The sequence below is a fragment of the Osmerus mordax genome, chromosome 12, assembly GCF_038355195.1.
Source record: "Osmerus mordax isolate fOsmMor3 chromosome 12, fOsmMor3.pri, whole genome shotgun sequence".
Classification (NCBI taxonomy): Eukaryota; Metazoa; Chordata; class Actinopteri; order Osmeriformes; family Osmeridae; genus Osmerus; species Osmerus mordax.
In genome coordinates this window covers 11,853,143-11,873,563 of record NC_090061.1, presented here as the reverse complement: position 1 = coordinate 11,873,563, position 20,421 = coordinate 11,853,143, and the positions used below count along the sequence as shown (strand labels likewise).

The 20,421-nt window shown below is 52.5% G+C and overlaps 2 protein-coding genes across 2 annotated transcripts; one reads left to right on the top strand and one right to left on the bottom strand.

Moving 5' to 3' along the window:
- Positions 1-618: 618 nt before the first annotated feature.
- rmnd5b (required for meiotic nuclear division 5 homolog B) lies at positions 619-6,138 on the bottom strand. Its single transcript, XM_067248297.1, has 10 exons — positions 5,751-6,138; positions 4,768-4,948; positions 4,285-4,427; positions 4,043-4,180; positions 3,796-3,896; positions 3,474-3,640; positions 3,065-3,230; positions 2,790-2,892; positions 2,360-2,514; positions 619-2,211 (listed from the first exon to the last, which is right to left on the bottom strand). The coding sequence occupies exons 1-10, from the start codon at positions 5,772-5,774 to the stop codon at positions 2,148-2,150; spliced, it is 1,242 nt and encodes a 413-aa protein (XP_067104398.1). The 5' UTR covers positions 5,775-6,138; the 3' UTR covers positions 619-2,147.
- A 4,146-nt stretch (positions 6,139-10,284) lies between these two features.
- si:ch73-43g23.1 (serine/arginine repetitive matrix protein 2) lies at positions 10,285-20,131 on the top strand. Its single transcript, XM_067248000.1, is given in 4 exon segments — positions 10,285-10,423; positions 11,053-16,185; positions 16,267-19,521; positions 19,523-20,131. Coding segments are annotated over 3 exon segments (8,340 nt in total). The 5' UTR covers positions 10,285-10,423; positions 11,053-11,143; the 3' UTR covers positions 19,566-20,131.
- The last annotated feature ends 290 nt before the right edge of the window (positions 20,132-20,421 follow it).

The following is a 20,421-nucleotide window of genomic DNA, read 5'->3' as shown; positions in this document are numbered from 1 at the left end:
CCCGTTGGGACTTAGCGACGGAAGTGAAGCTTGTGATTGACATGTCTCTGTGTGTATGCCTCCGCTTCCTGTTGCAGGTTGTTTAGCTTCTGATCTGAATAGTTTCCAGTCCTGATGTCGACTTCAGAGGGTACACCAGGAGGCAGGCTGAGCAGCAGGACTGACTCACTAGGCTCCCTCTGTCATATTACATAAAGCAGAGCTTAATATAACTCCCCTGCTCTCATAGGTGAGGAGACGAGGGCAAGGGTTCTACTGGTGTGGGATGGGGATGGTACAAGATTTCTACTTACTGTTACGCCGTAGGAGGGCAAAGCCGTTTTTGAAATCAGTCTCATGCTTCTCGAGTGGCACACCATAGCTTTTGTTTATAGAATTGTTGTCTGATATGATGTGTTCCTGATAAGTGTTGAGAACCGAAAAGCCCAGTGTGGTATGATTGTATGGGGGTAGCCCCATCTGGTGGCCATGCAAGGAATAACTACTATGTGACAACGGGTGAATGACAGGTGAGCAATGTGAAATTTGTTGACAAACATGTTCATTCTAAAGAAACTTCCTTTCATTGGTGCTCTTTACAAAGGTTCTCTAACTTGACTCACAAATCAAATACAAACCAGGAGTATAAAGTTTTATTTTATTTTGATGATGCAAGTATTTGAAACATGTCCAGGGTTAGATATTTACAATAAAACTTGCAAAACAAAAAAACAAAAGCTGGAAATTAAACCTCCTCCAAGATCTCCTACCACAAGAAAAGATTATCAGGAGCTGGAAAGGCCATACAAATCAAATGTCATCTTCCAATCTTTTGAGTATTTAGAGTAAGCAATCCAGGAGTCAACCAAACCCATGAATTAAATGTAAACCCAAACTTGATTCATGTGAGCTGACACAAACATAAAAAATGTAAATAATCCGCTAGTGAGTGTTGTGAGACCAGAGTGATGTCATGGTTGCTAGGCTGGCGCTGAGCTCGCTCAACAACAAAGCCTCACAGACATGAGGTGACATAACTATTTAATGGCTAGGACCACGACAACGAGATATCAGGAACTATACATCTGGGTGTGGTACAGCCAGCGGAGGAGTCACTTTAGGCTAGCGTTAGCTTGAGAGCTCGCTATTTTTCACTCTAGCAGTCGGCCAAATCAGCGCAGGGAACCAGGAGATAAAGAGCTCATGGGCTGAGGACACCCTACCCAACATCCAGCTCAGTCCTCAGACAACTTCACAACCATGTAGTATCGGTGCTGCGTTTGCCACTAAGTATGGTTTTACTATCTTACATGAGTGATGGAAAATTGAAACAATGCACATTTCACAGTAGTATATTTTTCCTTTTTTGTTATACATTTTTTTTGTTATACATACATAGAACAATAAACATGGCTTCCATAATGAGGGGCCTTCGTGGAGCACGAGCAGTCTTTTCACCCTTGACCTCAAATGAAACGGAGGATCCGCCTAGCACACGCACTGATGAATTTCACCCACAGGGACGTACAATCAGTCAAGGCCTTTATTACATCTGAGGGAGGCATCACATGTCATCTCAACCACGTCTTTCATTCACAACAGACTGCTACTACGATTAACCTCCACCAGCAAATAAGCCATCGATACAATTTATATGTGAATATACTTTCTCAAAAAGGTCTCTCTGAACTGTCTCTGTATAATAGAAGTTTAAATACTATCCTGAAACAAGCCGCTATTAAACCCAGTCACCCATACATAATCGTTCAGCCCATTCTCTGTCCAAAAACCTACCGATGGGGGAGGAGAGGAAAGAAACTAGCAGTCATCCATAACTCAATAAAACTAATGAAAATGGTAAAGCAGTACATGTCTTGGAGGGCGGGGGGGGGCGGTAAGCAGTTTGCAGGCAGTTGCAAAAATGAGTGTCAATGAGTGATCCTTTTTCGGAGTCGTGTTCCTTGTGGCGTTCTTTGATACTGACTGACCCCCTTGTCTCTGTGCTGCCCAGACTGGGATCATCCACACAGGTCTCTATACAGAAGGGGCGGCTGATGGCTTCCGGGCGCGTCTTGGGCCGACTGCAGGGAGCCGGGGGGGTACGGAGGAAGGGAGGGGAACGGGGAGGAGGTTCAGCCATTCTCTGGAGCGCGGTAAGGGAAACGGTATCAAAAGAAGATCTGCTTGGCATCTGATGGGTTCTGTTCCATGGGGCAGTAGGGGCATTTGAGCCTGGAGAGAGACAAGAGGAAGATGTTCAAATGTGTTTATCGTAGCTCGATCAGTTACGCATGAACCATTTCTTGTCCAGCACTTTGGGGAATGTCCAACCAAAGACGCCCAGCATTAGCTTCACTCAAAGAGCTGTTCCGCAACTTACTTTCCGGAGTTGGTGAGTTTGTTGAGGGCGTCTCTGGAGATGACATGCCCACAGATGAGCTTCATAGGCGGGTTGCTCTCGGAGGTCTGCTGCCGGAGGATGGGGCAGGCGAACACAGAGTGGTACCAGCACTTCTTCCCCAGGTCGATCTCGATCTAGACAAACACACCCCCCACACAGCGAGCATGAGTAGCCTGCAGGACCCTGACCAGCAGCGAGCGAGAGAAAGGGATGGCAGTAGGAGAAGTACGAGAGAACTGAGAGAAAGCCTCACCAGTAGAAGAGAGACAAAAAGAAAGAAGAGGGCGAGAGAGAGAAGAACATGGATGAGAGAGCACAGGGATGGGGGAGGGGGAGGCAGAAAAGGAAAAAGAGAGAGACAGAATGGGGGGGGGGGGGGGGGGGGGGGGGGGGGGTTTGGAGGGCTTACAGGCAGCTCATCCTTGTGTGTCCAGACCCCACTGCACTGCCTCTGCTCTATGACCTGCTTGATGTTCATCAGCACGGGCAGCGCCATACAGCCCGACGCAAAGCTGGGGAGGAAGACAGGCTGGGATCACATCAACCACAAACATCCCCTACGGTACGGTGTCGGTCTAGCTTCACACTGAAGGGGGGGGGGGGGGGGGGGGGGTTGCGTGTGTGTGTGTGTTTGTGGGACTCGGCTTACACTGAGGTGTGATTTTCAGTGTGCGTGTGACTAACCTGACACTGAGGGGGGACTCTACAGAGAGGCCCAGCAGAGCACAGGCGTCCCTGGTGAAGATGTTGCAGATCTCGGCCCACTGGTTGGTCTCCAGCAGCGTGCGGTAGGGGGAGTTCTCGATGCCGTGACGCAGGTACACCAGGCTGCCCATTAGGATCTGGATATCTGGGGGCACCACACACACACACACAAACAAACACAACACACAATAATGAAGAGGAGACAAAGAAGGGAACTATTCGTCTGGTTCAAGTTATATATCATTAAAGCAAATGGGGAAACTTCTCTTCAGCACCAGGTCTAGGGTGAGTCCCCCTGTGCTTATGTCCACTCTAACATTGTACCCAACATTGACTTACAACGCTACCCCCCTAACCCCAGCCCCCTGGCTGCCTGGCGCTGCTCTACCTCTCTGGTGCTGCGAGGCGAAGGGCTGGAAGTGGCGGGCGTACTGCAGGGCCTCCAGCTGGTTGCCGATGCCCCCGTTGAGCAGGCTGATGAAGTAGAGGCGGTGCAGCTTGAACTCCAGCGTGCTGTTCAGGTCGAGCAGACGCTGCCTGTTCGTCACCGCCCACCTGGCAGGACACACACACACAGACACACACACAGACGAGAGAGAAAGAAAGTGAAGGCGAGGCGGCGAGAGAGGCAACGTGCAAGAGAGCGCGAGAGGAACGCGGAAAGAAAGATGGAGAGAGAGGCAGAGATACGAGAGGGCTACTCCACGTACTCCAGCGCTGGTCGGAGGTCCTGCATCCTCAGCCCCTCCAGGATGCGGTTGAGCTCCAGAAAGGGCTGCTTCATGCTCATGTCGATGACCACGCCAGACTCCTGCAGGGCGCGACAACAAAAAACACACAGCGCCGCCACAGGCTGCTTCAACACACTTGGAAGCAGCGACTCCCAACCCCCGGTTTGGCATCGATAACATGAAAGGTGCCGTGGGACGGGAGGTGTCTGTGGTGTGGGATGTTTACCTGGCAGAGGTCCTCTGCCACGCTGAGCATGCCTTGTCTGTAGAGGTGCTCTACGATGGTCTCGCTCAGGTACTTCTGTCTCTCTGACGAGTCCCACACCGTCTCCGCCACCACGGCACTCACCTCTGCGTCGAAATTCTACAAACGGGCACAACGATGATTCATCTGTCTGGACTGTCATTCTAGACGTGGTGGTGATAGGCTGTGTGCACTGTGTGTGTGTGTGTGTGTTAGACGCTTACCCTGTCTATGGCTTTGCCCACTTTAGACACACTGCCATGGATGTCCTTGTGTCGTGAGGCCAGCATCTGTACAGTTTCTTTAATGTTCTTACAACACTGAGCCATCGTTTGAGACAGGACTGAAAAATCTGTATCTTGTACTCCTGTAGGCGAAACAGGCAGGTTACATGCCAACATGGGCATGGTTATATAAAGCTGATGAATCATGCCAATGCATCAACACTTTTGAAACAGCACTGGTTACACAACCAGAGCCAAGTTATATTACAGTTCTAATGGGGTTTTGGCTGTCTAAAATAGACCCTTTATTACATATCAGGCTATTTTTACTTGTGCACTCACTAGTGGAGCAGAATTCTAGAGCTCCTGCGTATTGTATACAGTCAACTCATGGAAAGCGGGGCAAAAGTACAGATAAACACACACTGCTTGAATGTACATGTAATGCATTCCTCCGTATGTGTGTGTGTGTGTGCGCTTTACCGAACGTGACCAGCTGTCCCCGTAGCTCGCACACAGTGCGCAGGAGCTCGTCCAGCCTCTCCTCAGACTGGTGACCATACATGACGAAGCGATGGAGCACCTTCTCCAGCTCCCGCTCCACACACGCACACTGCTCCATAGCTACGGCGAGACTGGCACTCTCATACACAGAAACGGCCGCCTACGGCAGAGCAACAGCACAGGGACAGAGAGGCTTAGAGAAAGGACACACTGAACAGAGAACACGTTTGAGGGATTTGTGGTGATTCTTCATGACATGAGTGGTTGATTTGGGATATTTGATTGCTTTAAATGAGATGTAATGTCCCACTGATGAACAAAGTAGCTAAGCTCCAATTACACTTGAGTGACACTGACCGTGAGAGCATTTGGCATTGCCCCATTGGTAATGACACGACATGAGCAAGGGATAAACTATTAAGCTATGACAACGGCAATATTGAATAACAGGGTTGATGTTCAAAGAGCCTAGTTAGCTTGCAGGTTAAGACTTTAATCTGATGTAAATTTACAATGTGGGTTGGTTAGCTGGCTGGTATAAAGTTGATCAACAAGTGGGAACCAACTTTTAACTGTGTTACTTTGTAGCTAACAAAGATGTCGATAACATTAGTGCTAGCAAGCTAATCACACATAGCTTTAACTAGCTAGCACTACATACATGACACGTAGTATGTGATAGCTACGCCGTTCAATGTAAAATAAATAACGATCCTTAAAAAAATATCTATATACACAATGCTAGTTAGCGACCCAAAATTATATAAAATACATTAGGCGGGTTCCAGAAAATCGTCACAAGTTAGTGATACCCAGCTGGGGCCTTGTCAATCAATGCCGAGCTAGATAGTAAGCTACTGTAGCGGTCAATATGGCTAGCTAGCTACAACGAAATCTTATTAGCATAATTTCAACACTAGGTAGATCAATATAACAGTTGAATTACGTCAAGACAAACTCACTTGTAGACTGTTCGCGTCTGACATAATGATATGGCTACAACGGCTTGCCCGATCTGCAAACCTACAGCTGCCAAGCCTAGCGTAAAGCTAACGTTACGTTACAGTAGGGGCTAAACGCGTCAAAAGAAAACAACCCAGCAGTGCAAGCTAGTACCTTCCCAGCTTGTACTGTACTAGCTAACTTGCTGAGCTAGCTAGCTACATATATATAAACCGTATGAAATAGGACAAGCGATAGCTGGCTGAAATAATATATCTGGTATATAGGTAGCGAAGGTTAAACGTTGACTTGTCACAAGTGCAATTCAATTCCTCTGCCTCAAAACAAGTTGTCGCATAACGTAAACAAACACTAGCTACGCTACTAGTAGCTACTAACGATGGCTAATAAAACAAGCTAACGTTAGCCTGCGATGGACAGCTAATAATCATGTCTGACCTAGCAACAAATTTATTTAACCACCATATTACAGTGCAAGAATGGAAGCAAAAACATTAAAATACATATTGTAAATTTAAAAAAATGTTTTGAAATGCATGAACGTAATATATTAAATGTAAATTATTAGACAAAACATCAAAATAAATACTGGCTTGCCTGTCGTGACACCGATTCTCCACCAGTGGCCCTCACGATATGCGCTTCCTGTCTCAAGATCTCGAGTCAACACATTTTTCACAGTAAAAGTTTTCACCCTAATTAAAAACTTTGCAATAATTACTAATTCAAAGAATTTTCTATCAGTGTTAATTATTTTGTTTCAAATGCCGCTAGGAGAAGTGAACGGCAGGTGGCGCTGCATGTGTCTGAATTCCAGGATGGCTGGCGTAAGTGACATAAACAGCACCAGGCGTCAATTTAGACAAGGGGATTCCCGAATGTAACATTAGCTCTTTCATGTTGGAAGGTGAACAATAAGTGAGACAAAATATATGATAAAACCTACTAGAATGAATGCAAAGCAGGCTTTTTTGCATATTCTTTGTAGGAATGCACTATCTAGACGCTTGGTTGAGATCACAAGATAATCAATTCATTAAAATATGATTCAACTGTTCAATTGTTCTATTCAATTGTTGTTAGGCCACAGATTCCCACTGACATCCTAAAAAGGACAAGTTAATAAACTGGGGCAGTTCAAAAAAGACAGAAACGAAATGTGATCTTGCATGTTTATATTCCCATTTGTCATGAATATGGCTAGCTCCTAAATAGGCTGTCCTATCATAAGACTGGACTGGACTCCACTTGAGGATCTTGTCCCAAAGATAGGACCACTGCACATAAACAGGTCATAGTGAATGAACAACAGGAAATAACATTCAATTATTTAGGTCGCACTGGTCTCTGAACAACAAAGTAAATATGACACTTTCATGACAATACACCAAACAAAAAAAAGCTGAAAGGGCTATTTTCATCTGTGATTCATCTGTGATCCCAGGGCGTCCTGGTCAGCACAGGAACAGACTGGTGCCCAGCCTAGTGGATCTGCATGGTTGGCAGGTGCAGTGGGAGTATTGTATTGCTGACTGAGCGGGTGTTTCTAGTGTCACAGACAAGGGGGCTACAGTGAGTGTAATCCCGGCGTGATCTGGACATAAAACCCCCATAGCTGAGACTCCTGTCATTCTTTCCCCTTGAGGCTTACTCTGGCCTGCTGAGGCTGGGAGGCCTGGGAGTCTGGTGGGAGGAGAGACAGAAATATGGACAGATAGGCAGACAAGAAGTCTGGCAAATTGGTGGAGAGGCAGGCAGGCGGGTGGGTAGGTAGGTAGACAGGCAGGCAGGCAGGTAGGCAGGCAAGCAGAGCCCAAAATAGAGAGTGAAGCAGAGAATTAGATAGAGGATCACAGCATTGACTGAGCATACCAAAATACATAGACTTTCACACAATTCATACTCATTCTAATGCCTAGAGCCTAGTAGTGGCTTACCGCTCTCTAGAATTGTGCGTTCTCTAAAACGTTAACTTTGTGTCTGCCCAGTGATATCTTTGGATATGTATAACGTGTCATAAAATAATGTTGGCCAGTGTACTGTAGAATGATCTAGCCCTCTCCATGGAGGTTGGTGTATAGAGGCAGTACCGAGTACATCAAGGCTGAGTAGCCAGTCCCAGATGAAGAGCCAGGCCCAGGTGTAGAATGACATTGACCCTGGTTCTATACAGTTAGCTCCCGTGGTGGTTGAGACCGAAAGAGTGGTGCTTATGGATCTGTGTTTAGAGGTGACCTTGTGCCCTGGTCCATGTATGTAGGTTCCTCCACATCTCCGACATGTTGCCATAACACACCCTCAGTCACTTCCGTATCTAACTGTCAATGGGACCTGTGCTCAAGGAGTTTCCATCCCCCTGGATCAGCTGATGGCTGTAAATGAGTGGTAATCTCCTGCTTAATTAGGTTGGGGAGATCAGGTTCATTTCAACACTGTCTGTTCATGCCAGGACTCCCACCAACACAGTCACCATTTCTGTTGTTGGAGCTGCAATGCACACTGGGCAGGTTGAAACCCAGTCACCCACAAGCCAAGTTACTGAAGTTACATCACCCATAGAATAATCATAAACCATCAGACAAGTCCAGTCACATGACCATTTATAGGATAACACGATATACTGTATCCATTCCAAAAGGTAACATTTAAGTTTTAGATGCATTTATTTAACAGACACTTTTATTCAAGTGACTGTAAAAGGGAAGCACTGTGCAGCATTGCAAATAAAGTAAACCTGTTACTGTATATTGTTATTGTTATAGTTTTCGTTACTAGTTGGTGACAACGGGGGACGGGGCATTCTCACCCTTATTCTATAAATATAACTTATTTTAGAGTTCTTTCCCCTGGAACAGATTTCATGTTCCAACCGAGGGGGGCTGGCGCTGTCTTAATGTCTAGGGCTGCATCAAATACCCTTTTTTTGCTCTGCTAAATTGCTGCACTAGTCCACACTTGACCGGTGGGGATCTCATTCTAAATATGACTGTAACTGTTAGCTACTCCTGGCATTCTCTAATCCCTGCTCTCTTTTCTCTGTCCCCCCTCCACACATTCCCTGTGGTGTGTAAGGGGTTTGAGCTGTCAGCACCTGCCTGGTCGTCGGTTTGCCAATGCTGGACCTGGTCGCCAACCGGAAACTAGTCTGACGGGCAACAGCGAGTTTCCCGGTCCCTTCCTACATCTACCAAGTTGAACAATGGATTTTGATGTTTCAAAACCCATTGACACTTCCCTGCTGTATGACTATGTTAAGCCTGTGTTCTCACCAACCGTCTCTGGAGGAGGGGATCCCTCACTGAATTGCTTCTCCCAAGGTTTCTTCCATTTTTTCTCCTGCAGTGAGTTTTTCTGGGAGTTTTTCCTTGTCTTCCTTGAGGGTTTAGGTTGGTTGAGGGGCAGTTCTATGGGCGTATGTGAATCCCTCTGTGACATGCTTGCGTGTAAAAAGGGCTATACAAATACATTTTTATTTGATTTTGATTAGATTTTATTGCAGGATTGAACTTTTAGTGGGATGCAAACGTCTGATGTAGTGTAAGGAACAATACAGGAATAATGCTTTATCACAGTGAGCTCACCCTATTTAAGCAGCAACCAGCGGCTTGTAACATGTTAACACTCTGAAGCGTTATCAAGTGATCTTACTGTAGCTCCTACTGGAGGCCTGCATGTGTTCAAGGGACCTGCATGTGACTTGTGGCATTTGGGTGGTCTACAACTTATAACCTCTAGACCTGACCTGAGATCCCCTATCCTGACATTCAGACTCCACCATCCCCCATCTTTTCTCTCTCTCTCTCTCTCTCTCTCTCTCTCTCTCTCTCTCTCTCTCTCTCTCTCTCTCTCTCTCTCTCTCTCTCTCTCTCTCTCTCTCTCTCTCTCTCTCTCTCTCTCTCTCTCTCTCTCTCTCTCTCTCTCATACACACACACTCACACACAGTGTTTGCCTCTCTGCTTCCCGTGTCTCTCCCCACACTCTGGTGGCTGGTCCAGGCAGCTAAATCAAGCCATCCCCACCGAAAGTGTGGCTCTATATATAGGGGGGCCCTGTGACTGAGCTGGCCTGGAGTGTCAGATTCCAGAGGCATGCATCCATCCTGGCTGGATCACCACCTGCTGCTAACTATAACCCCCACCCCAGCATAGCTCACACCAGGGAGACGCTGCCAAGACCAACCTCAGACTGGAGAGAAAAAAAACAGCATAACCAGGTCGGGCTTCAGAAGCCCGGGAGGGGCTGAGAAGGAGAGAGAGAGAGGAGAGAGAGAGGGAGAAAAGGAGAGAGGGAGAGAGAGAGAGAGAGAGAGAGAGAGAGAGAGAGAGAGAGAGAGAGAGAGAGAGAGAGAGAGAGAGAGAGAGAGAGAGAGAGAGACAGAGACAGAGAGAGAGACAGAGTGCTTTTCTCCCTGGCTCTTACTATCAATGTCTCTTTTTATAATGTGGTGTCAATGAGACTTTGAAGTTGTCTGGGGCAGGGTTGCAGTGGCAGAGCACAGTCTTCCTGTCCTGTGGTAATGCACAGTACCCAGTGAGTCGGACCAGGCTACAGCATGTCCAGCTCCAGCCTGGCTGGACTGTGTCGGGGACCTGTGAAGCAGTGGACTGGATGAGGGAGAGTTACTGCTACATAGAACTCAATCCTCGGGGAAAGTCCCATCTTCAGCCAAAGGTACAGTAGACATCCTTTGAGCTTTCTATGATCTCTCACTTACCAGGGAGCATGCTCCACCAGGCAAGGCAGCATGGTGTGTGGTACAGAATGAGAGTTTGAAACTAATACTGTATGGCAGATGTAAGGAGGCCAGGCTTCAACGATCAAATGTTTGCACTGATGAGGATGTGCATTGAACTCGATGACTTTGAATGCAAATGCTTCATGTTACTCAGAGTACGCCGATTATGTACTTGGTGTATGACTAACTCATTTAGATGACAGAAGCACTTTGGAACAGTTTGGTTTATTCATCTTTATTCATTTGAAAAGATGCACATCCTGCATATGTTTGAAATACAGTATGAAGTAAGCATGGCTGTTTCAGCCACAGACATGGCACCAGGCTCTAATTAGACTGTCAGGTATTCTTTGGGGCACTAGGATGAAAGGACTTGATACTTGAGGAGGTGAATGACGAGTTTAAATGCATGAGTGACTGTGGACGCGAACCGAACCTGTTATCAATTCAGTTACACATGTGACACAATGACACGAGGAACACAAACTCGACATTGTTATGAAAGAGTGTATGCTACGAGTAGACACGTGAGAACACAAGCCAGGTGACCGTGTGCTCCTCTCAGTGCAGGCAGACAGCCCAGCCCCGGGCCCCAGGAGCCGAGGCAGAGGAGACTGGACCGGCAGCTCGGACTCTCTGGAGCTCCGTACCCAGCGATGGACAGCTGGACCCTCCAGGGGGACAGCTACTCCTTCCTGCGCAACGCGCCGCGCACCTTCTCCTTGCGCAACCGCGACGGGACGCCCAACCACGTGGAGATCTTCGACATCACCAACATCCCCAGCCACCGCAGCGCCATCTCCGAGACCACCTGCCTCTGCGACATCTTCAGCGACGACTGCGAGGCCGCCTCGCTCTCCAGCAGCCCCGCCTCGGGATCCGCCGCCCCTCCTCCCCAACGGGAGGCAACCAGGAGACCCGTCCCATCCCCGGTGGATGAGGCCAACGACTCGTCGGGGTCCTACCACACGGCGTCGAGCTCGGAGCAGCTTAGCGACGTGGAAGTCTCAGAGGGTTCCTTCGAGAAGCCTGGCTCCCCGGCCTCTCTCGAGAAACCTGGACACAGACAGTTACAACCTTCTGGAGTCTCAGCTACAAGCCCATCAGGCCAGCTCTGTTCAGAGGCTCCATTGCAGATTCAGGACTGCAGACAAACTCCAGAGCCAAAAAGCATTCACCTTCTACCACCGGGACTGAGGACGGGTGATAGTGAGCTGGAGAGGTGTACCAGTGTAGATAGGACCCCCTCCCCACGGTACACTACCTCCAGCACCCCTACGTCTGACGGAAGAGGATCAGCCTGCTCTGGAGTGTCGTCCTCGCCCAGCTCCAGAGGTCCGGTCTCGTCCCCTCTTCCACGAGACACTCGCCTGTCGCCCAGACCCAGGAGCCTCACCCCCAGAGACGGGGGCGTTGACCCCAGCCCCTCCCCTCGCCTGTCCAGGCTGACTCCCTCTCCCGAACCTCTCTCGTACCGGAGGAACCCATCCCCTTTGTCCTCACCAGGAGTCCAAGCCTCCTCCCCTCAGCCGACATCTACATCCTCCTCGTCTGAGCCCTGGTTTCCATCCACGTCTACTGACATCACGCCCACTCCCTCCCCAGTGTTCAGCTGCACAGACACCTCCTCTCGGTCCAGAGAAACGTCGGCGTCGCCGCAGTCGAGGGGCGGAGCCCACTCACCTGACGCCCAGGCCAGCTCCTCCCCCTTCCCCGAGCGGAGAGGGAGGGTCTCCCTCCCTGACCTCCTGAGCAGAGGCTCCACCCCCGACATAGAGGACTCTGTCTCCACACCCGAGCTCATCCCTCATATATCCCCTTCCATCACCCCAACGCCTGGCAACCCGGACTCAAGACTGTCCAACTGTCCTTGGAGCTCCATCTCCACGCCAGGCCCGGGGTACACCCCTCCCCCATCAGTCACCTTTCCAGCCACCACACCTGACCTGGGAGAACAACCGTGTGTGTACAGAGGAGCAGGCTCTTCCCCTGACCTGCTCCCCACACCCTCCCCCTCAGAAGCCTGGGGAAGGACGCCCTCACCGGAAGTTAGGTGTGACAGCCCCACGTCCCCTGAAATCCCGTGTGCCTCTTCACCGGAAATAACATACACTAGAGCCCTGTCACCTGGACCCAGGTTTAACAGCTCTCCTGTAGAGTGCAGAAACACAGCCCCCTCACCTGAAATCAGAGTCACGGCATCTTCCCCTGAGGTCAGGAGAAGGGACCCCTCCCCTGGAGTTCCTGGGAATCCTTCTTTCAACTCTCTAGAACCCCATCTTCTCTCCTCCTCCCCAAACCCACGTAGCTTGGCCTCCTCTCCTCAGATTACAGGCCTCTCCTACTCCATCCTCCCACCTGAGCACCAGGACACACCTTCACCTGAGCCCAGGGGGACACATCTGTCTGCTGGGGCAGGACCACACCTGTCCCCTGGCTCTCGGAGCACCACACCTCCCATTGTGAGTAGACGTCTTTCAGCTGACTCCATAGGCACAGCCCCGTCACCTGACCCACGGGACTCTCCCCAGATCACAGGAGTCCTCTGCAGTGTCCTGACGCCCCAGGGAAGAGAAACCGAAACGTCACCTGGACACAGGTACCCAACCCCCTCCCCCGAAACAAGATATCCAACTCCTGGCTCAGAGTCAACACCTGAAACAAGATATCAAACTCTTGTACGTGAGCCAACACTTGAAACAAGATACCAAATATCTGAGCCGGCATATCCCTCCCCCTCATCTGAAGCGAGATACCAAACTCCCTCACCACAACCTAGAGATAAAGAATCCTCGCCTAAAGTGAATTCCCCTCAACCCAGGGACGAATCCCCCTGCTCTCCAATCCAGTCAACAAAGGTTTCTTTCTCACCTGAGGTGTCAGAAACACAGTACAGGGTCTACTCAGTAGCAGAGATCCCTGAAGTGTCCTCACCTGAGCCAGACACGACAGCTGTCTCCCCTGCTGCACGGAGTCCCATCCACACACCTGAACTTAGAGCCTCGCCTTTGTCAATCGCGACAAGGGCTATAGGACGGTCACCAGAACATAGCAACTTCCAAGAATTAACACCTGAGGGAATTCAACATCCATACAACCACATGGAAGCATTTCCCTTGGAAGAAGACAAGGAGCTTAGTCTTCCGTCGGTACAGAGGAATCAAGGCCAGTCTTCTTGGTCTCCTGATGTCCAGAAGCCTTTAGCCATCCTCAGACATCCAAGCCCCACCATCTCCCCTGGTCTCAGGGGCACGCCAACCTCCCCGGCCCCCAGGCTGGAGGACCTGAAGTCCCCACACTCCTCCATCTCCCCGCCCCTTGACCCTCACAACCAGCACTCCCCCCAATTTATCCCGCCAGCTCGACAGACACCCCCCAAACCCAGGGCTGACATCAGAGAGAGACCCAGCGTCATGGCTCAGAACAGGAACAGAAGGAGTACCCCCTCTCCTCCTCTGACCAGGTTCACCCCCGTGCATATCATCCCTCCAGACAAGCCCCAAAGACTGTGGCAGAACAGGGCCCACAGCCCCCCTCGGCCCCAGGTCACCCAGTCACCTCCACGGGGTCACAGGAAGCCTGCCTTGAAGCCTGTCACATCCAGGGGGAGCCCAAATGTTTCCCCCGGTGACCGAAGCAGCGACCGCGGCCACAGCCAGCTTCATTGGGACAAATTGGAGAGGGAGAGAGAGCGGGTGAGAATGAGGGAGGGGGATAACCAGAGAGAGAGGGTGAGGCAGGAGGAGAGGCAGAGGGAGGAGCAGGCTCTGGGAAAGGGGGAGGGGAGGCCAGGGGAGGCCAGTTACAGAGGGGAACAGGTTGAGCTGTCATTCAGTGCCAGGAATAGAAAAGGGCCTGCGAGCCACAGCGCAACTCCCACAAGCAGATCGACTCGTCAGGGAATGCCAGCAGCGCGCAGCCATACAGAGAGCCTCCTCGCCAGCAGACAGCAACAACACAGTCTACTCAGAGCCCACAGTTCCCAGGCAAACACCAGGGGAGGCGGGCCCACCCGGAGATTCCAGCCCGCAGCGCCCCAGAAAGGGAGCTCGGCTCCCGGCCGCGCGATCGCCGAAGGCCCCTGCCCCAGCTCCAACAACCCCAGCATGGGCAGTGAGCTGGATGAGGCTGACAATGAGGTGAAGTGGTTCACGGATGTGGCCTTCCGCAGCTTGTCCAGCCCCGAGGGGGACTATTTGGACATGTACAACTCCAGCCACCGCTCGTCCACCAATGTCTCCCGGCCCTCCACTCAGGACAGCCCGGCCGCGGCCAACGCTGCCTGGCTGGCGTACGCCGACCTCAGGGGATCTGCTCCGCGGCTGGAGAACGAAGACTTCCCCCGCCAGCCGCCCCATCTGTCCTACTACCCCGACGGCCTGGACCCGGCCAAGCGCTATGAGATGGGCAGCTTCGAGTGTGTGGACGTGGCCGTGGAGCGGGAAGAGGTGAGGAGGGGACGGAGGGGAGTGCCCAAGAGACAGATTCAGCTGAAGAGGAGGAACACGGAGGAGAGGAGGCAGGGGGAGGGCAGTGAGAGCGACAGTCCAGGGGTCACGGGGATGATGGACAGTCCCACTCTCCAGAGACGCTCCAAGGAGACGCTGGTGAGACAGCACAGCACCCCCGCAGCCCTGGAGGACTCCTATCACCCTGAGCCCAGCCCAGAGCCCGCCGACAGGCGAGTCAGGAAGTCTAAACTTCAGAAGTCTGTGTCTCTGGATGAGACCTGCACCAAAACCAAGATGGCCACCTGCCTAATCAAAAGTGTGCTGTCTAAAAAGATGCAGAGTGTTGGTAAACAAAGCAACCAACAAGAGGGAGAAGACTCATGCCCACCTGAGGACAAGACTCTGCCCTTCGAGAGTGTGGTGTCACCAGTTGAAGAGTCCTCTAAACCCGAGACCCATCGCTTCAGTTCCAGTTTTCACTCAGAGCACAGCCTTTCTCCTGAAGACATGTCTGTCAACAGAGGAGCAAGTCCAAACAGTGACACTAGTCAACAGAAAGGCTTTGGAATGAAGCCCAGTGTTAGAATAAGCCCCCATATTGCTACTATCAGCAACTCCACCATTAGGCCGTCATCCAATGAGGCGGCTGATTCTCAGAACAGGAAACCGAACCCTGAAAGTCCAAAGATCAGATCAGAGCCGCTGGTACCGTTAAATGAAAACCGCCCCGCCAGAGGCAAAGACCGCCCCAGGATGGAAGACAGACAAACGGGTGATGAAAATAAAACAGAGGAGAAAGAGGGCGGTGACTCAGCAGAGAATGTCGCTGCCAGGAACACCGGAGCCGGCGGCACGCAGGAGGGAATGACAAACAGAGAGAAGGAGTGCCGGAGCGTTGACTCAGGGACCTACGCACCTCCCAGCATGAAGAGCACGTACATGTCCAGGACACCGGAGATAACCCTGAAGCCCAGGTCTGCCGCAGAGAAGAAGAAATCCTCCATAAACGTTTCCCTCATGCCGGATCTGGACGCCAAACCTGACCCCCGCCGCGAGTCGTCTCCCCCTGGCAACCCGGGGAAGACGGAGTCTGAGGAGGAGCGGTTCGGGCCGAGAGGCGAGGGGAGGGCGGAGGAGGCGGAGGCGAACGGGGACGGGAGAGCCAGGGCTCCCATGCACAGAGTGAGAGACGTGAGGAGGATGGTGAAGAACACATACAACCTGTCGTTCAAGCCCACCAGTGCCACGTTGCCTACGCATGAGAGGGAGGAGAGGAGGCAGGAGAGGAGGGAGGGGGAGAGAGGGGAGAAGAGGAGGGAGGAGGAGAGAGGGGAGGAGAGGAGGCAGGAGAGGACGGAGGGGGAGAGAGGGGAGAAGAGGAGGGAGGAGGAGAGAGGGGAGAAGAGGAGGGAGGAGGAGAGAGGGGAGGAGAGGAGGGAGGAGGATAGAGGGGAGGAGAGGAGGGAGGAGGAGAGAGGGGAGGAGACAGAGCCGAGGCGAGAGGAGAGGCACGAGGAAACGAGAGAGGAGGCGAGGGTGGAGCGAAAGCTCCAGCCCGTCACTCCGACCACCCAGAGAAGGGCCAAGCCCCTGCCTCGCCCTCAGCTCATGCAGATAGAATGCAAGGCAGTCAGCTGGCGAGAGAACAAGGACATGACGACCTCCGGCAAGTCAGCCGGAGGAGGTAAACTCACGGACGAAGCGCTGTCCTCTCCCCCACAGCTGTCCCCCCCGAGACCTAAAGAGCCAGGGAATTCCCCTGACGTAACACCTAGGAGTCACACAACAGAGGACGTCGCCGAGTCCTGCCAGATCGCTGCCTCTGGAGACTCGGTAGGCACAGAGACAACAACATGCAGTGCCTCAGACGAGAAGCGGGAGGTGATGAGAAGAGATTCCAAACCGCCCATGCTGGGAAGCATCCCCAGAGCCCTCAGCAAGGACAGAGAGGTGTCCTCTGCCACCATGGTGCTACACGACGGAACCAGCAAGGTCAAACCAGCCCAGGCCCAAAGCCCAGGCTCGACCACGTCCCAGCCCCCAGCCTTGACCCCAACCCAGGCTGCAGTCTCCACCCCAACCCTACCCACCTCACCCTCTCCGGGTCCCATCTCCAACGCTGCCCCCGGCAGCAGCAGTAGCCACTCGGTCTCAATGCTAGTGAGGGAAAAGGGCTACCAGGCGGACATTGGCGCTGTGGTCAGTGAGGGGCCGACTGAGGCTGGAGGAGGAGTCAGAGGAGGGGTCCCTCGGAAGCACGTCAACCGCCTGGAGATCCCCCTCCAAACCTCTGGCCCCGCGGACAGACCTGCGGGGCCGTCTCACGGCCAGAGAGAGAGAACCCTGTCCTCCTCCTCCTCCACTGTGAGCGCCCCAGCCTCTTCCTCTCTGCCCGGCCCAAGGTCCGGCCCCACGGGGCCCCCCACAGACGAGGAGGTCCGATCGACCCCGGAAAAGCAGCGCGAGGAGGAGAGGTTCGGCGGCAAGGCTACAGGGAGGGACACACGGCAAGGCACGCCACCTCCTCCGCAGCGAAACACGCAGCAGCAAACACCCTCCCCCCTCAAGCAGACGGAGGTGGAGGCAGTGAAGAAACAAGGGCCCCCCGTCTGTCCAAAGTCCCCGGCCACGCGGCGGTTCAGACCGCAGGCCATCGAGGTCAGGTCGATGTCGAAAGACACGCACAAGCAGGAGACGGCTGTCAACACGTCACCAAGCAACAGACCTCAAACCATCGAAGTCCGGTCCATAGCCAACAACTCCCAGAAACCAACGGTGGCGCCAAAGCCAAGCTACAGATTCAAGCCAGCTGATGGGCGCTCCTTGTCCAATGAGAGCCAGAAGACCTCGGAGTGGATCATGGCCCAGCAGAACGAGGACGAGCGGACGGTGATCGACAACACGCAGAAACAGGCCTCTACCCTGGCCACACCCCGCAGACAGCCCTCCAATGACAATGCGCCAGCCAACTACACCAGGAAGTTAGCCGTCTCGGCCGTCTCCAGCTACAAACCACCACCGAGTAAAACATCAACAACCATGTCTAGTTTCTCCAACAGATCAGCGTCGGCAGAAACGGAGGTGTCCACTGATGCTACCAGGCAGCCAGGGACGTCAACTCAGATCTCAGGCATTGCACAAAGACCGCCAACCCTCAACCCCGTCCCAGCTCAACCCCCTTCAGCTGCCCAAGCCCCTGCCTCATCCCTGACCAGCCAGCCCAGCCAACCAGCTGTTGTGGATCTAAGAAGCCACCCGCAGTATCCCAAAACCACATACCCCAGGGAACAAGCCGTGCCAGGGACCTTCCACAACACGAAACAAGCTGCCATGGTCTCGACCTCTCAGGCCCCCGGGTACTCACACCAGCCTTTCCACCGCTCCCTGTCCAACGAGCGCACCTACAGAACCGATGACCTCTGCTTCTACGCCTCCGACGACCCCCCCAGCTACGACGAGAGAGAAAGCTTCAGCCCCCTGCTCCTGCCAGACCTGACCTCCAGGAAGCTGAGCCGCTACCACCCCACCTCCCGGCCCCCTCCCTGCTTCTGCACCTCCGGATGCCCCTCCCACCCAAGCCTCACCTCCCCTCACCACCACCACAGCCCCCACAGCCTCACCCCTCCAGCCCCCTCCCACTCTCCAGGCCAGAGCCTGACTTACCCCATGGCCCAGCCCCCTCTTCGCCACCTCCCCCACCAGCAGTGCCGACCTGAACCCCAGGCTCTGACCTACCAGCCCAGCTCGCCCAAATCCACCCATGCCCCGGCCATGTACCAGCCCATCCATCAACCCCCTGGCCCCGCCTGCCCGCCCCACCCCTCCATGCTGCATCCCTGCCCAGGCGACCGCCCCCTCCAGCCCCCCCAGCACATGGATCCGAGACGCCCGCCTGTCCATCGCTCACCCCAGCAGCAGCAGCAGCAGGGGGGAGGCGGGGGGCCTTACATCGACCACAGCCACAGCCACTCCCCCAACCTACCCCCTATGGATGCCGGCCCCCAGTACTTGTGTGGCCCCCAGAGCCTGGGGCCCTCGTATGGCTCTGAGTACGGGGGGGACGGCTCCAGCTTGTACCCAGACAGTGGCGGGGGTCTGGGCTACGGTCAGACCCCTCGCAGGGTACTCATGGATCCAGAGACGGGCAAGTACTTCTACATCGAAGTACCGGTTCAGCCCCTAAGGAAGATGCTGTTTGACCCAGAGACCGGTCAGTACGTAGAGGTCCTCATCCCTCAGCAGGCTATGTCCCATTCTGGCATCTATCCCCCCTCTGCAGCCCCCTACTCCTCCCTCCACAACCCCAACATGTATGCCCCTGCCCCCCAGTACCTGCCCTATGCAGTGCCCCCTCCTCCACCTCACCCCCAGGCTCAGCCCCAGCCACCCCGGCACCCAGAGGCCCCGGCCCAAGGGACGATGCACCACAATGGGGCAGGGGTGGGCTATGGGAGCCCCTCCGGCCAGGGATCCAAGCCTGAGCCTCAGAGCCACTCGTCGCTGGACCAGAGCTATCTGGAGAGTATGTACTACGTCCCCACAGGGATGACCGCCAGCCCCAACCCCACACCACCAGACTGCTACACACCCCTCCAATCTGCCCAACACGGGGGGGAAGAGATCCTGAAATAGAAGACGCTAGTCTTCATGGAGCCTCTTTGGTTTCCAAATACATTAACAGTGTACACGGGGGCTGTCTAATGTTAGCTTGGGGTGTTGTTTGCTTGTTCCCATGGCAACCAGGGAGAATGAATCTGTGTTCTTTTCCGTTGCTTATCATGGGATGGTTTGATAGAAGATCATTTCAAGTTTTTATTTGAAACTCTGTACATGTGATCTGAATGAGATTTTCTGCAAAAAAATCTGTTTCAAAACACAACAAAGAGGCACCCCTTTCTACTTTCTGTTCTGTTCTTTATGCATAACGCATGAAGATAGACAATGTAGTTCTGTTTAAACAGAGTAAGCATGTTATATTCTTACTGGTAGCAGATTTAGATTTGAACTCACATCACTTCAATGACTTGTACTTAAACAACTCATACTTGAAAATCAGTCTTGGAAGAAAGTCTTGGAACAGAAATGTATTTCTTTCTCTCTCTTTATCTCTAATATTTATTGTGGAATGATTGAGTTTCTGGACCTTATGAGTGCTACACAGATATCAATAAAATGTCATAAATTGAATGTTAACCATTGTGAAATTGAGTTTTCTTTATTGACTTTAATTCTTGCTTTCAAAGGGAAACATGTCCACCAAAGAAGGACACAGAGATTGTGAGCTGCATGTTTAGCTCTCTACTGTGCAAACATGTTCCATAAAACCCATCACAAACCTTCTCTTTTGGCCACAGTCAAACCTCAACTGAACCCATGTGGCCTGAGAGCGCCCCCTGGTGTCGGAGAGGTCATGTGGCTGTGACAGAACCAGGACTGTACATGACATCATGTTTTTGAGCCGGCATTTCATACTCCCCAGAGAA

Bases quoted from the DNA above. Each gene is read 5' to 3' on its own strand.
- rmnd5b (XM_067248297.1), bottom strand. From the start codon at position 5,774: ATGTCAGACGCGAACAGTCTACAA. The intron at 4,949-5,750 runs GTGAGTTTGTCT...GCTCTGCCGTAG, and splicing joins CAGACGCGAACAGTCTACAA to GCGGCCGTTTCTGTGTATGA. The intron at 3,641-3,795 runs GTACGTGGAGTA...GTGTCCTGCCAG, and splicing joins GACCTCCGACCAGCGCTGGA to GTGGGCGGTGACGAACAGGC.